General features: G+C 36.9%; 1 protein-coding gene across 1 annotated transcript in view; it reads left to right on the forward strand.

The window, feature by feature from the left end:
• The window catches only part of GRSF1 (G-rich RNA sequence binding factor 1), a 23,615-nt gene extending 8,553 nt beyond the window's left edge, over positions 1–15,062 (forward strand). Inside the window, exons 6-10 of the mRNA XM_010839090.1 lie at positions 2,363–2,547; positions 3,486–3,607; positions 4,717–4,852; positions 5,194–5,269; positions 9,879–15,062. Coding sequence (XP_010837392.1) covers positions 2,363–2,547; positions 3,486–3,607; positions 4,717–4,852; positions 5,194–5,243 — 493 coding nt within the window. The 3' untranslated portion in view covers positions 5,244–5,269; positions 9,879–15,062. The remainder of the gene's footprint in view (positions 1–2,362; positions 2,548–3,485; positions 3,608–4,716; positions 4,853–5,193; positions 5,270–9,878) is intronic.
• Positions 15,063–15,149: the final 87 nt, after the last annotated feature.

The following is a 15,149-nucleotide window of genomic DNA, read 5'->3' on the forward strand; positions in this document are numbered from 1 at the left end:
TGTGGCTGCTTATTTCTCCTTGGGGTCCAATTTTCTTAGATTTTATTTTATTTTATTTTTTTAAAATGTCTGCCTTCAGTTTGAATTCTGTTGGCTTCCTACGAGCTCCAAACTTTTGAAAATACAATTCTTTGGTCTCCCCAGCATGTTCTAGCATCTGTGAGCTACTTGAACAGCCTAGCATTGTCTTTAGTATTTCAGATACCACAGTCTGTTTCAAACAAATTATAGTGGTCTCTATTGACTGTAATTCTCTGTCAGGTAGACCACGTGGGGCCTTATGCCTGACGATTCTTGAGAAGAGGATGCTACAGTTGATCCGACTTTTTTTTATTGAAGCGTAGATAATGTATGATATTATATTAATTATAGATGTACAAGATAGTGATTCACAATTTTTAAAGATTACATTCCATTTATAGTTATTCTAGAATATTGACTATATTCCCTGTGTTGTACACTATAATCTTGCAGCTTATTTTTTACACAATAGTTGGTACCTCCCCACTGGTAACCACTAATGTATTTTCTACATCTGTGAGTCTATTTCTTTTTTGTTGTTATATTCACTAGTCTGTTGTATTTTTTAGATTCCACATATAAATGATATCATACAGTATTTGTCTTTCTCTTTCCAATTAATTTCACTTAGCATAATCCCCTCCAAGTTCATGCATGGTGTTGCAAATGGCAGAACTTCACTCTGTTTTTGTGGCTGAGTGGTATTTAATACACAATGAAATACCACTCATAATATATATACACACACACATATATATATATACACATACACACACACACATACACACACACACACCCACACATACATATACATATATATGAAAGTGAAAATTTTAGTCAGTCAGTTGTGTCCAACTCTTTGCGACCCCATGGACTATAGCCCACCAGGCTCCTCTGTCCATGGGATTTCCCAGGGAAGAATATTGGAGTGGGTTGTCATTCCCTTCTCCAGGGTATCTTCCTGACCTAGCAGGCAGATTCTTTACCACCTGAGCTACCAGGGAAGCCCATGTATATAATATATATACACACCACATCTTTATCCATCCATCTGTTGATGAACATTTAGGTTACTTTCATAGCCTGGCTATTGTAAATGATAATGCTATCAACATTAGAGTGCATACATCTCTTTGAATTATTACTTCTGTTTTTGTGGATATATACTCAGGAGTGGGATTGCTGGGTCCTATGGTAGTTCTATTTCTAGTTTTTTGAGAAATCTTCATACTATTTTCCACAGTGGCTGCACCAATTTACAGTCCCACCAACAGTGTATAAAGATTCCCTTTTCTCCACATCCTCTCCAACATTTATCATTTTCCTTTTCGATGATGGGCATCTGACAGGTGTGAGGTGATATGGTGGTTTTGATTTGCATTTAGGAGATCAGCCCTGGGATTTCTTTGGAAGGAATGATGCTAAAGCTGAAACTCCAGTACTTTGGCCACCTCACGCAGAGTTGACTCATTGGAAAAGACTCTGATGCTGGGAGGGATTGGGGGCAGGAGGAGAAGGGGATGACAGAGGATGAGATGGCTGGATGGCATCACTGACTTGATGGACGTGAGTCTGAGTGAACTCTGGGAGTTGGTGATAGACAGGGAGGCCTGGCGTGCTGCAATTCATGGGGTTGCAAAGAGTCAGACACGACTGAGCGACTGAACTGAACTGAAGCACGAGCACAATAAATCTCCTTAGTAAATTTAAGAAATGTTGCCCATCTAGGTCTGTAAATGCAGATGACTCCTATAATTTGAGCTTGATAACCTAATTTGGAAAAGCATTGTTCAGAAGAAGGAAACTGGTTCCAGAAGCCTGAATTTAATAGTTCCACAGCCATACAGAAAGCAAGTTAGAACGGACATTTAGTTCATGAATTCTCCTTAGCCTCTAGTTAAGACCTGAGGCAAGTTAGCTCCTCGTATACAGTGACTTTTAATGTCTTGGCAGATACGATGAATTTTCACAGAAATGATTTGTAAGGCCTCAAGAGATTATTAATCAACTGTATTAAAAAATAACAAAACCTTTCTTAACAGATTCTTTTTATATATACAGTTGACCTTTGCATATTTGTCCTTGTGGAGTGAAATGGGGTGAAAACATTGGTAAAAGGAAACTGTTACCTTATGGAGGATTAAATCGTTGACCTGGTCTGTTGAGAGTACTTTTTCATGGGCTGATGTCTATGTCCATTCTTACTTTTCTCCCCACCTGTTATCTTTGGACACCCATGTTTGTTGACCTTTGGAAATATATATGCATATTTTATTTTAAAAGAGTTCACTATGAAGTTAATTTGTACCATTTGCACATATTCACTTTTGTTTTGACATAGATATATAGAGATATTTCCAAGCAGAAGGAATGAAGTTCGAACACATGTTGGTTCTCATAAGGGAAAAAAAATAGCATCTTCTCCCACTGCTAAATATATAACTGAGCCAGAAATGGTCTTTGAAGAGCATGAAGTAAATGAGGATATCCGACCCATGACAGCTTTTGAAAGTGAGAAGGAAATAGGTAAGGACTTGCCTCTTATTGAAATTCATTGGGTCTGCGTTGTATGTTTTGATATTTGTTTTAAAAAAAAACTGTTTTATGACCATGTTGTATGACATTGTAATAGTATAGGATAAAGGGTATTGAGGTAAATATTTAACATGTCTTTGAGTATAGTGTGTACTGTGAATACACAGTCTTCCCTCAGTATTCACAGGGGATTGGGTCCAGGACTCGTCATAGATACCAGAATCCATGAATGCTCAAGTCTGATAGTCAGCCCTCTGTATCCAGAGTTTCCAGGGTATGAAGGGTTGACTGTACAGGCCGAAGATACAGGTTTTTAAAAACTTTACTTATTTTTTTTGTAGAATCTGTGTCAAAAGCCAGTTTTCACATATATAACAAAAAGAAGTAAGTTTGTCAGCATTTTAAACTTAAGCTGGGAAAAGATGTGTGTAAGAGAGCAGGATTGTTGACAAAGGAAGGAATGTTGTCTGCCTCCGTGTTTAATTATTCCTTTGATTCTTAATCCTAAAACAGTGTTTAGAATCTTGAAAGTTTGATAAATACGTTCTAAGTTTGTGCCCTAGAAATATCCCATTACCATATTAATTTTTTTTAAGTGATTGTAACCCAGGAAATTTCTTGCCTTTATTTTTCATTCATAATTGTTTTTCCTTCTCTTTGTTGTTAGAAAAAGATACGTTCTTTATAATCTGGTAATGGTTTGAGACACTAAATCCTTATAAGTGTTCAGGTGATATCTGTTAGGTGGGGGAAATTTCAGATGATTGGCTTTTAAATGGAAGCCCTCTTCCTTACTATTTGAAGAGGAATTGAGGATTTTGAAATTAAAATCAAAAAAAAAAAAGAAATTAAAATCATTCATAATTGCAGTCTGCGAATAACTCTGAAGCTTTGATGTTCCTGACAGTGCTTTTTGTTCCACTTCTCAGAATTGCCTAAGGAGATGTCAGAAAAGATACCAGAGGCTGTTGATTTTGGAACTACGTCTTCACTACATTTTGTCCATATGAGAGGATTGCCTTTCCAAGCCAATGCCCAAGACATTATAAATGTGTGTGGCAGTAAGATATCCAATCTCAATAGCTTTGAATAATAGTTCTGAAGTTTTGAATTTCTATTTGGGGAAGGTAGAGCAAGATGGCATCTCCATGACTCTGGAAGCTTGTTTTATTTTTGTTAGCTGAGAAGTGTGGGTTTTATTACATTTTCAAGTCATCTATAATGGCATAAAACGATTTTACAGATGCAGAATTATATGGTATAGGTTTAGTATTCAAAGTAAAAAAGCTTGGTTTTCTCTAAATTAGTTCAGTTAATTTTTGAGTTTAAAAAAAGACTCAGCTTTTCTCACATTGTAATTATCTAATAGACATGAATCTACTTATCCTAAATGCCTGGAGCTTTCAGTTGACCATATAACCTTCTTGCATCCAGCTTCCCTGATTTTTGAGAAAAGAAATTTTAAAAATATTTTATGATAGATATTATGTGAAATGAAAAGATACGAAACAACAAAGTACTTACTGATTTTCTGAACTTGAGGATGTATACTTAAGGTAGATCCAAAGCTGGAGCCTTCAGTTAGCAGGGGGTCATCAGAATTGTCATTATTTCAAAGAGCCTAATAGAAATCATATCTTTACCCAAATGAAGGTTGCACAGTCTCTTTAAAGAATTGCTTTCTGTTGCTTTGGTTTGGAATATTAACCACTCAATGTGGTAGCTCTGTTTAGGTGGTGCTGGTAAGAAAATGATTATTAGCTGCATGTCTGATTAAAACATGGTAAAAATGAATGATTATTAAGAAATGAAGTATTTTTGTTGGGTGATTTTTTAGAAACACAGAAGGATGTATATGGGAGGAATAATAAATGTAGTCTTTGTTGGTATAAAGGAAAGTTTGAAAACTATTTGTATATTATTGTATTTATAGTGTAAGTTCTCTATGAACAGATATTTGAAATATAACCTTGAGTTCTAAGAAGATCAGAAGAGCCAAATGAAATGGTAGATGTGTAATTACATAGTTGCTTAAAGAGATTTCCTAAAAATAAATTTATTAGATGTATGAATTAGAGTCTGAAAGAAAAGTGCAGGGCCACCAGACTTGTAGAAATTGGACCTAGTAACATTATGTTCCTTTTGGCTCTCTTTGTTTAGTTTTTTGCTCCATTGAAGCCTGTTAGAATCACCATGGAATACAGTTCCAGTGGGAAGGCCACTGGAGAAGCTGATGTGCACTTCGATACCCATGAGGATGCTGTTGCAGCTATGCTCAAGGATCGGTCCCATGTTCGTAAGTGCTGCCCATGATTTTTGTTATCAGTCTTGACAACAAATCCCTTTTACTGTTGTAGAGTTTACCCAGAAGTCTTTCATGGGGGAACTGTATTCTGCTAATACTATTAAATAAATGTAAAGAAGACAAAACTCTACCTTATAATGAGAAACATTTATTTGTCTATTTACTATTCTGACTATTTCTATCCAGAGTTAGGTTTTGTTTTGTTTTCGTTTTTAACTAAGGAAAGGATGGGACAGAGGGTTTGAGTTACTGGCTAAACTCAAAAAAATGGCTACAGTATTACTTCTGCCTTTGTAACTTTTAAAAAATGGACCCTTTTATGTTATTCTCAGATCATAGGTATATTGAATTGTTCCTGAATTCATGTCCGAAAGGAAAATAAAACTTCAAAGGATTCCAGATAATAAGGTAAATTTAAGAGGTAGAATTGTGGAAATTATTTTCAGTTGATAAATTAATCATTAACTCACTAATTTGTAATATGTAAAACCATTCTCTTTTTAATAAAGATCAAACTAATCATGATTGAAGCCTCACTATAAGAAATGAAATTCTCCTGGGAAATAGAATTCATTATGATCGTACAATGGCTTGATTTTCCTATTAGAATCTCTTTGCATCGTTCCCAGCATTCATCATTCTGTGTGCCTAAAAATAATTTTTCACCTTTAGTAACTGTATATTATATTATAATACACTGAAAATGTGCCTCATATTAGCTTGTCTTCCTAAAAAATTAACTCACATTTCTTAGTTCTAAGATACAGCCTTGTCTAACTCAGTGAAACTATGAGCCATGCCTTGTAGGGCCACGCAAAATGGACAGGTCATGGTAGAGAGTTCTAACAAAATGTGGTCTAATGGAGAAGGAAATGGCAAACCACTTCAGTATTGCCTTGAGAACCCCATGAACAGTATGAAAAGGCAAAAAGATATAACACTGAAAGATGAATTCCCCAGGTCTGTAGGTGCCTGGTATGCTGCTGGAGAAGAGTGAAGAAATAACTTGAGAAAGAATGAAGAGACCAGACCCAAAGTAAAAACAACACCCAGTGGTTGATGTGACTGGTGGTGGAAGTAAAGTCCGATGCTGTAAAGAACTATATAGCATAAGAACCTGGAATGTTAGGTCAATGAATCAATGATAGGTCAATGTTAGGTAAATTGGAAGTGGTCAGACAGGAGATGGCAAGAGTGAACATCGACATTTTAGGAATCACTGAGCTAAAAGTGGACTGGGATGGGTGAATTTAACTCCAGTAGTCATGTATGGATGTGAGAGCTGGACTATCAAGAAAGCTGAGCACCAAAGAATTGATGCTTTTAAACTGTGGTGTTGGAGAACACTCTTGAGGGTCCCTTGGACTGCAAGAAGATCCAACCAGTCCATCCTAAAGGAGATCAGTCCTGAGTGTTCGTTGGAAGGACTGATGTGGAAGCTGAAACTCCAGTACTTTGGCCACCTGAAGCGAAGAGCTGACTCATTTGAAAAGACCCTGATGCTGGGAAAGATTGAAGGCAGGAGGAGAAGGGGACGACAGAGGATGAGATGGTTGGATGGCATCACTGACTCAATGGACCGGAGTTTGGGTAATGGACAGGGAGTTGGTGATGGACAGGGAGGCCGGGCGTGCTGCGGTCCATGGGGTGACAAAGAGTCGGGCATGACTGAGCAATTGAACTGAACTGAACTGAACCATTATATCTCCTACTGTGGGCAAGAATCCCTTAGAAGAAATGGACTAGCCCTCATAGTCAACAAAAGAGTCTGAAATGCAATTCTGGGGTGCAATTTCAAAAACAACAGAAGGATCTCTTGTTTGTTTCCAAGGCAAGCCATTCAGTATCACAGTAATCCAAGTCTGTGCCCCAACCAGTAATACTGAAGAAGCTGAAGTTGAATGGTTCTGTGAAGACCTACAAGACCTTCTGGAACTAATACCCAAAAAAGATGTTCTTTTCATAGGGGAATGGAATGCAAAAGTAGGAAGTCGAGATACCTAGAGTAACAGGCAAATTTGGCCTTGGAGTACAAAATGAAGCAGGACAAAGGCTAACAGTTTTACCAAGAGAACGCATTGGTCATAGCAAACACCCTCTTTGAACAACATACAAGAAAACTCTACACGTGGACATCACCAGATGGTCAATACTGAAATCAGATTGATTCTTTGCAGCCAAGATGGAGAAGCTCTATACAGTCATTGAAAACAAGATCAGAAGCTTACTGTGGCTCAGATCATGAACTCCTTATTGCCAAATTCAGACTTAAATTGAAGAAAGTAGGGAAAACTACTAGACCATTCAGGTATGACTTAAATCCCTTATGATTATGCAGGGGAAGAGACAAATAGATTCAAGGGTTTAGATCTGATAAGACAGAGTGCCTGAAGAACTATGGACAGAGGTTCATAACATTGCACAGGAGGCAATGATCAAGACCATCCCCAAGAAAAAGAAATGCCAAAAGACAAAATGGTTGTCTGAGGAGGTCTTACAAATAGCTAAGAAGAGAAGCAAAAGGCAAAGGAGAAAAGGAAAGATATACCCATTAGAATGCAGAGTTCCACAGAATAGCAAGGAGAGGTAAGAAAGCCTTCCTAAGTGATCAGTGCAAAGAAATAGAGGAAGACAACAGAATGGGAAAGACTAGAGATCGCTTCAAGAAAATTAGAGATACCAAGGGAACATTTCATGCAAAGAAGGGCACAATAAAGGACAGAAACGAGCTGGACCTAACAGAAGCAGAAGATATTAAGAAGAGGTGGCAAGAATACATGGAAGAACTGTACAAAAAATATCTTCATGACCCAGATAACCATGGTGGTGTGATCACTCACCTAGAGCCAGACATCCTAGAATGTGAAGTCAGGTGGGCCTTAGGAAGTGTCACTACAAAGAAAGCTAGTGGAGGTGACTAGTGGAGGTGATGGAATTTCAGTTGAGCTATTTCAAATCCTGAAAGATGATGCTGTTAAAGTGCTGAACTCAAGGGGATATGTCAGCATATCCATGTCAAATATGGAAGCAAATGTGGAGAACTTAGCAGTAGCCACAGGACTGGACAAAGTCAGTTTTCATTCAAATCCCTAAGAAAGGCAATCCCAAAGAATGTTCTCATTACCACACAATTGCACTTAACTCAAATGCTAGTAAAGTAAAGCTCAAAATTCTTCAAGCAAGGCTTCAACAGTATGTGAACCATGAACTTGCACATGTCCAAGCTGGATTTAGAAAAGGCAGAGGAACCAAAGATCAAATTGCCAACATCCGTTGGGTCATCAAGAAAGTAAGAGTTCCAGAAAAACATCTACTTCCGCTTTATTGACTACACCAAAGCCTTTGACTGTGTGGATCACACCAAACTATGGAAAATTCTTAAGAGACGGGAATACCATACCACCTTACCTGCCTCTTGAGAAATCTCTACGCAGGTCAGGAAGCAACAGTTAGAACTGGACATGGAACGACAGACTGGTTCCAAATAGGAAAAGGAGTATGTCAAGGCTGTATATTGTCACCCTGCTTATTTAACTTACATACAGAGTACATCATGTGAAATGCTGGGCTGGATGAAGCACAAGCTGGAATCAGGATTGCTGGAAGAAATATCAATAACCTCAGATATGCAGATGACACCACCCTTATGGCAAACAAATGAAGAACTAAAGAGCCTTTTGATAAAAAGTGAAAGAGAAGAGTGAAAAAAGCTGGCTTAAAACTCAACATTCAGAAAACAGATCATGGCATCTGGTCCCATCACTTCATGGCAAATAGATGGGGAAACAGTGGAAACAGTGACAGGCTTTATTTTCTTGGGCTCCAAAATCACTGCAGATGGTGACTGCAGCTATGAAATTACAAGACGCTTGCTCCTTGCAAGAAAAGCTATCACCAACCTAGACAGCGTATTCAAAGGCAGAGATATTACTTTGCTAACAAAGGTCCATACAGTCAAAGCTGTGGTTTTTCCAGTGGTCTTGTATGGATGTGAGAGTTGGACCATAAAGAAAGCTGAGCACTGAAGATTGTGCTTTTGAGCTGTGGTGTTGGAGAAGACTTGAGAGTCCCTTGGACTGCAAGGAGATCCAACCAGTCAATCCTAAAGGAAATCACTACTGAATATTCATTGGAAGGACTGATGTTGAAGCTGAAACTCCAATACTTTGGCCACCTGATGCGAAGAACTGACTCATTGGGATAGACCTTGATGTTGGGAAAGATTGAAGGCAGGAGGAGCAAGGGACAACAGAGGATGAGAGATTGGATGGTATTAGCAACTTGATGGGAATGTGTTTGAGCAAGCTTTGGGAGTTGTTGAAGGACAGGGAAGCCTGGCGTGCTGCAGTCCATGGGATCGCAAAGAGTTGGACAGGACTGAGCAACTGAACTGAACTGAAGGTATATTTAAGGTGTTTAAAACAATACATTTGAAACCAGGGTGTATCATGGATTTATATACGTTTAATATACTACTGCTTCTTTTCCGAAAATGGTGTCATGAAAACTGTTTTCCTAGGAAGTACATAGATTTCATAGAGTTTTATCTGTGACAAATCAAGTAGATATATTTTGATGTTGCTTCCCTGACTCAGTGCTATGTTGTATCTTTTTCCCCATAATTAATATATTGTGATTGTATTTCTACATGTAGTGGTGCATTACTTTAAAACATTTAACTGTAATGATTTCTTGAAAACACATGGGGCATTTCTTTACTGTAGTCAGGCCATTTTTGGATATAAAATCCCACAGTTGTGGGCCTTAAATATATTTATGTTAGCTAAAATCTGTGTAAAATATATTTTGTGTTCAACCTTGAAAATCTGCTGTCTTTCTACCAGGCTGCAAACACTCATGCCTAACTAACTTTCTTTATCTTAGTTGTTTGTTAGATAACTTGCAGTAAATCAGAAAGAAAAAAAGTATTGAATTTGTAGTTTTAAATGATATGGGAATGTGTGCAGCACTTTTTTAGTTTGAGTAAAAATGTGCAACTTTTTTGTTTCATTTTCAGGATGAAGCAAGAAGCATTTAATTTGCACGTCTTTCTTGGACTTGGGATCTAAAGTTCCAGTTTTTTAGCAGCAACTGCTAGAGAAGCGATTTCAAGATTTTGGGTTAATTGCTTAAAAGAAAAATTCCATAGTGGACTGTTCAGAGAAAAAGATTCAGTTTAGGATTATGATACAAACCTCAAATTTAGTTTTTTTGTTTAAATTGTCCAGGATCTGGTTTAAAAATCTGGTCTTTATTTTATATAATTAAAGTTTGTTTTCATAGATGATTTGTGACCCAGAAGGCTACATATTTTTATTCAGCACTGTCCTTTAAAATATTTCTCCCATTTTAAAAGTTATCCATTTGAGGTTTTGGATTTTGCCTATAAATTAAGAGATACAATGTAAAACTTTTCATGGAATAAAATACTGATTTATTTTAGCCAAATACTCACCAAAGCAAGGAAAAGTTTCAGGCCCTTGAACCATTATAGTTTTGCAGAGCTATTTTAATTTTAGATGTATTTGATTACTTAGATGGGGTAGGAATTAACAAAACAAAATAAATACCACATGTTAGTGAGTGTAAATGACAATAATTTGGCAGTTTTATGTCTTAGAAATGTTTTGCCTTTTTCAGCCTTGTGCTAAAGGCATTTAATATTAGTGCCTGTATAATTAAGGAGGGAATTATAGTCTCAACTTAAAAGTTGTCTAACCCATCCCCTCCTCATCCCAGTGAACCCCCCCCCCCCTCCCCGCTCAATCATCTTGTTTTGATTTTGGGGTAAACCTTAAGGTGTGTGTTAGTCTAAGAACTGTGAAGTGACATGTCATAACAGTCCTGACTTGTAAGGACATTAATGGCTTCACTTGAATTTAAACCAGCTCTAGGTAGGAAAAAAATCTTGTCTCCTCATTTGCTTTTTCAGTGGGGTAGCGCATCCCATATTTTAGAACAAGTAGGGGTGCCTTGCTTAAATAAAAATAGCATTTAATGTATAATTGTGTGAAAGGTTTATGGGTAAAGCTGTATTTCTGTCACATTGTGGCAGTATCTTCTGCTTTAATATTAAACAGCTTGTTATTTAAATACTGGATCAAAATGGCTGGCTTCAAATTGTAGTCATTAATAAACTAACTTTATGTGAACCTGTGTAGGAGAATCAAAGTTCTGTATAGTTTCTTTGCCTTGTTCCCCTTCTCAGGGTGACAACTGTCACGTGGTTACCAGGAGATGCAATTCTAGTTCTTAAAGTTGAATTAGCCCAGATTTCTGAGAGGTGGTATCTGAAAGAGAGATTATGCCTTCTCTCACTTAAATCATAACCATCTTTGAATACCAGCTAAGATGAAATCGCTGTACTGTAAGTAGTCAATAAATGAAGACTTATTTCAGGCTGAAGATTACCTAAGAGTATTTATTTTGGAGTGTGTGAATCAACCTAATATATTTTTGTTACGTCAAGTCCTGGTCTATTAATATAAGAAGAAATGGTTAATTTTTAGTTGTGTTTGTTTTTATCATCCTATAAGAATGTGATTCAATCAACCAGCTTAACATCTTCCATGTTACTACCTAGATAGAAATGTATTTCCATACGTGGTTGAGTGTACTGAGCTATGTAAACTGGTGTCTGTCGCTGTATGAGCTATTAGAATATGATCTTTTCTCTCTCTCTCTCTGTACAACTCTTAGAAAAGAATGAGAGCAAGATGTTCTGTGGTGGGTAAGCTTGAAGGGATATATCTTCTTACCATACTAGTGGCCAAGTTCTCAAAAAAAAAAAACCAAAAAAAACCCGGCGTGCATTCTTGGGAAGTCATCTTATGAATTCATGTAATACTTTCCAATACTCCCTTTAATAGGTTATTGCTCATAATTTATGTTAGTAATAGCTGACAAGGCAAATGTAGTGCAGGAAAGAGAAGAAAAGCAGCACATAATAGAATAAAAGTAATTTTTATTTTTATCCAATCTAAAGACATACTCCCCCCCGCCCCTCAAAATGTGACAAAACTAGTTTGTGCATCATCATTTTCTATTGAAAGAATAGTGGCAGTGAATTTGCTCTTGTCTTTGGGTCCTTTGTGTCTTTATAATCTCCTCTGTGGTAAAGCTGTCAAAAATAGTGGGATTGGATGTGTCAAGGTTTACCTGTATCCTCCTTTGGGCTGCTCAAAAGAATTACAAGGAAGGGATACTGATAAGGAGCATATAGATACCAAGGGGAAAATTGCTGAAGACTGTGTTCTGATCTGACATACTGTTAGCAGAGAGTGAAGCAGAACCGTTTTGTTTGTCCCTCTGTGTCTGGGTGAGAGGCTTCTGCCAGGTGCGGGGGGAGACTGAACCCACTATGGAGCGAAAGGCTCTGAATCCTCCTCAGTATTTCTGCAGTGTGGCCAGGAAGAACCAGGAGAAAGCCACTGCTATTATGTGACATTCTGAGGAAGTGACCCTGCTAATTATTAGTTAACATACTCTATTGGCATCCTCTGCCCTACAGTCCCTTAGCACAATGGTCTGCAACCTTTTTGGCACCAGGGACTGGTTTTGTGGAACAATTTTTCCACAGATGGTTTCATAATGATTCAGGGGCATTGCATTTATTATGCTGCAGCTGATCTGATAGGAGGGGGAGCTCAGGTGGTACTGTGAGCAATGAGGAATGGCTGTAAATGCAGATGAAGCTTTTCTTTGCTTGCCCGCCTTCTGCTCACCTCCTGCTCTGTGGCTCAGTTCCTAACTGGAGTGTTCCATGGCCCAGGGGTTGGAGACCCCCTGCCTTAGCAGGTTCTCATTTGAGAGATTTTTCTCTGGGTTACATCCTATTTATCTTATAATTTAAAACATACTGTTACTTTGAGAATTTTCCCTAAATTAAGTGAAAGGGTTGACATTGAATTAATAGGACCTGAATTAGTAGAATGGCATATTTCAGCAGTAAAGTGCCTAAGTTTCAGCAGTTTAGGAAAAAAAAATTGCTCTAATGTAGTAGGAATACATTTTCCTTGCCTGAATTCAGCAGATTAAAAAATAAATCTCTGAAGTTTGTACTAAGGGAATAAAGCTGCTATAAACATTTATGTGTAGGTTTTTTGTGTATACATGAGATTTCAGCTCATTTGGGTAAATACCAAGGAGTGCGATTGCTGGATCATATGGTAACACTATGTTTAGTTTTGTGAAAACCTGCCAAAATGTCTTCCAAGATGGTTGTACCATTTTGCATTTCCACCAGGAATGAATAAGAATTCCTGTAGCAACTCATCCTTGCCAGCATTTGGTGGTGTCAGTGTTTTGAATTTTAGCTATTCTAATAGGTGTGTAGTGGTATTTAGTTTTAATTTGAAGGTCCATAAATTGTATAAGATATTGACATCCTTATATACATTTGCATGGGCATGTTGTCTTTGGTGAATTGTCTGTTCAGATCTTTTGCCCAGTTTTTGAGTTGGGTAGTTTCCTTACTGAATTTTAGGAAGAGGACTATAGGGAGATTTGATTTGGTTCTAAAGCCTTGATAATACAAGAATAAACAGGATAATTTAAAGTTTTTGTGTTTTTACTTTTTGAAGGAAATAAAATTCAAGAGATACGAAAGGGTATATAGTGAACAGTCTCCTTCCATCCTGTACTTCAGCCACCTGGTTCCTCTTCTCAGGCAACCATGTCATCATGGTTATATTTTCTAATGTAAACTTCCAGTGATTTTACTATATAATAGGTGAATATTGGCATTTTCATTTATTTTAAAAATATACTATTCTTTACCTTTTTTTCCCATTTAATACATCCTAAATATTTTATATTGGTACATAAAATCCTTTGTCATTTTTTAAAATGGTTATACAGTATGGATGTAATTTATAATTTAACCTGTCATTACTGATGAACATATAAATTGTTTATAGTCATTTGCTATTTTAATGCTGGAATGAATTACCTTGTATAAATTTAGATCATTTTGTACATGCATAAATTTCTCTATAGGATAAATGGTCAGAGCATGTGCACTTGTAAACTTATATCTAAAATTCAGTTTCTATCTATAGCTTGTTTTTTCTTAGTTTGCACCAGCAATGCAAGTCCCCATTTCTCCACAACCCCCTCAAACAGTGTATTAGCAATCTACCCTTGCCAATCTGCCAAGGTTAAAAATACACAATTTCTTCATATTTAAAGGCTTTTGGATTTTCTTTTGTATGAACTTGTCTTCATAGCCTGTCCCCATATTTCTTTTTCTCTTATAATCCCCATCTACTTATCCTCATTAATTTTAAAACAGATTCAAGATAACCATCATTTTTTCTGAATATATGTATATCCTATATTTCTTTTTAAAAATAGGACTTTAGGGACTTTCTTGGCTTAAGACTTGTGCTTCCAATTCAGGGGGGGTGGGTTCAAGCTCTGGTCAGGGAACTAAGATCCCACATGCTGCTCAACCCCCCCAAATTTAAAAATAACCATTACTCCTAAAAATACTAATTTCTTATCAAATAATTTCTCAAAAAGTACATTTGAATCAGGATCTAAGCAACAGTCCATACCCTGCAGTGGTTATTATGTCTCTTTTTCCTCTGCAACATGTTTTAATAACATTTTAATAAAAACTTCAAATATTTGGAAAAATTGAATGCCTATACATACTACCACCTAGATTTTGGAAGTAACATTTTACCATATTTTCTTCATGTATTTATGCTTCCATCAATGCATTTTGTTTATGTGTGTCCAAGTTGTAGACATCTATACTTGAATCTTAAGCTTTGTAGCATCCGTATTATTAAGTAGACTTCTTATTCTTGGGGTAAAATGTACAGTGATGTGAACAAATGTTACTTTGATGAGTGTTGATACATGACGCTGTAACCCAAACCCCTTACAAGCTGTGGAGCATTTCTATCACATCAGAATATTTCTGCAGTCGGTTCCTGTTCCTCCTCCGTCCTTTAAGGTTAGGATTTTGTTTTCACCATAGTTTCGTCTGTAAATAGAATCATTATATATTCTTATGTAAATTTCTCCCACTCTGCATTTGTTGACATTCATCTTTGTGTGTCAGCCCTTTGTTCCTTTTCATTGCTGAGTAGTATTTCACTGTATGAATATGCTATAGTTTAATTTTTCACTGGTCTGGTGAAGGGCTGTTTATTTTTTGGCTATCATGAATAAAGTTGCTATGAATATCATGTGCAAGGCTTCTTGTGGACCTACGTTTTAATTTCTTTTGGGTAAGTACATAGTGGAATATCCTGAATTGCAAGGAGATATATATATA

Source organism: Bison bison, unplaced genomic scaffold (assembly GCF_000754665.1).
Source record: "Bison bison bison isolate TAMUID 2011002044 unplaced genomic scaffold, Bison_UMD1.0 scf7180017864110, whole genome shotgun sequence".
Taxonomy (NCBI): Eukaryota; Metazoa; Chordata; class Mammalia; order Artiodactyla; family Bovidae; genus Bison; species Bison bison.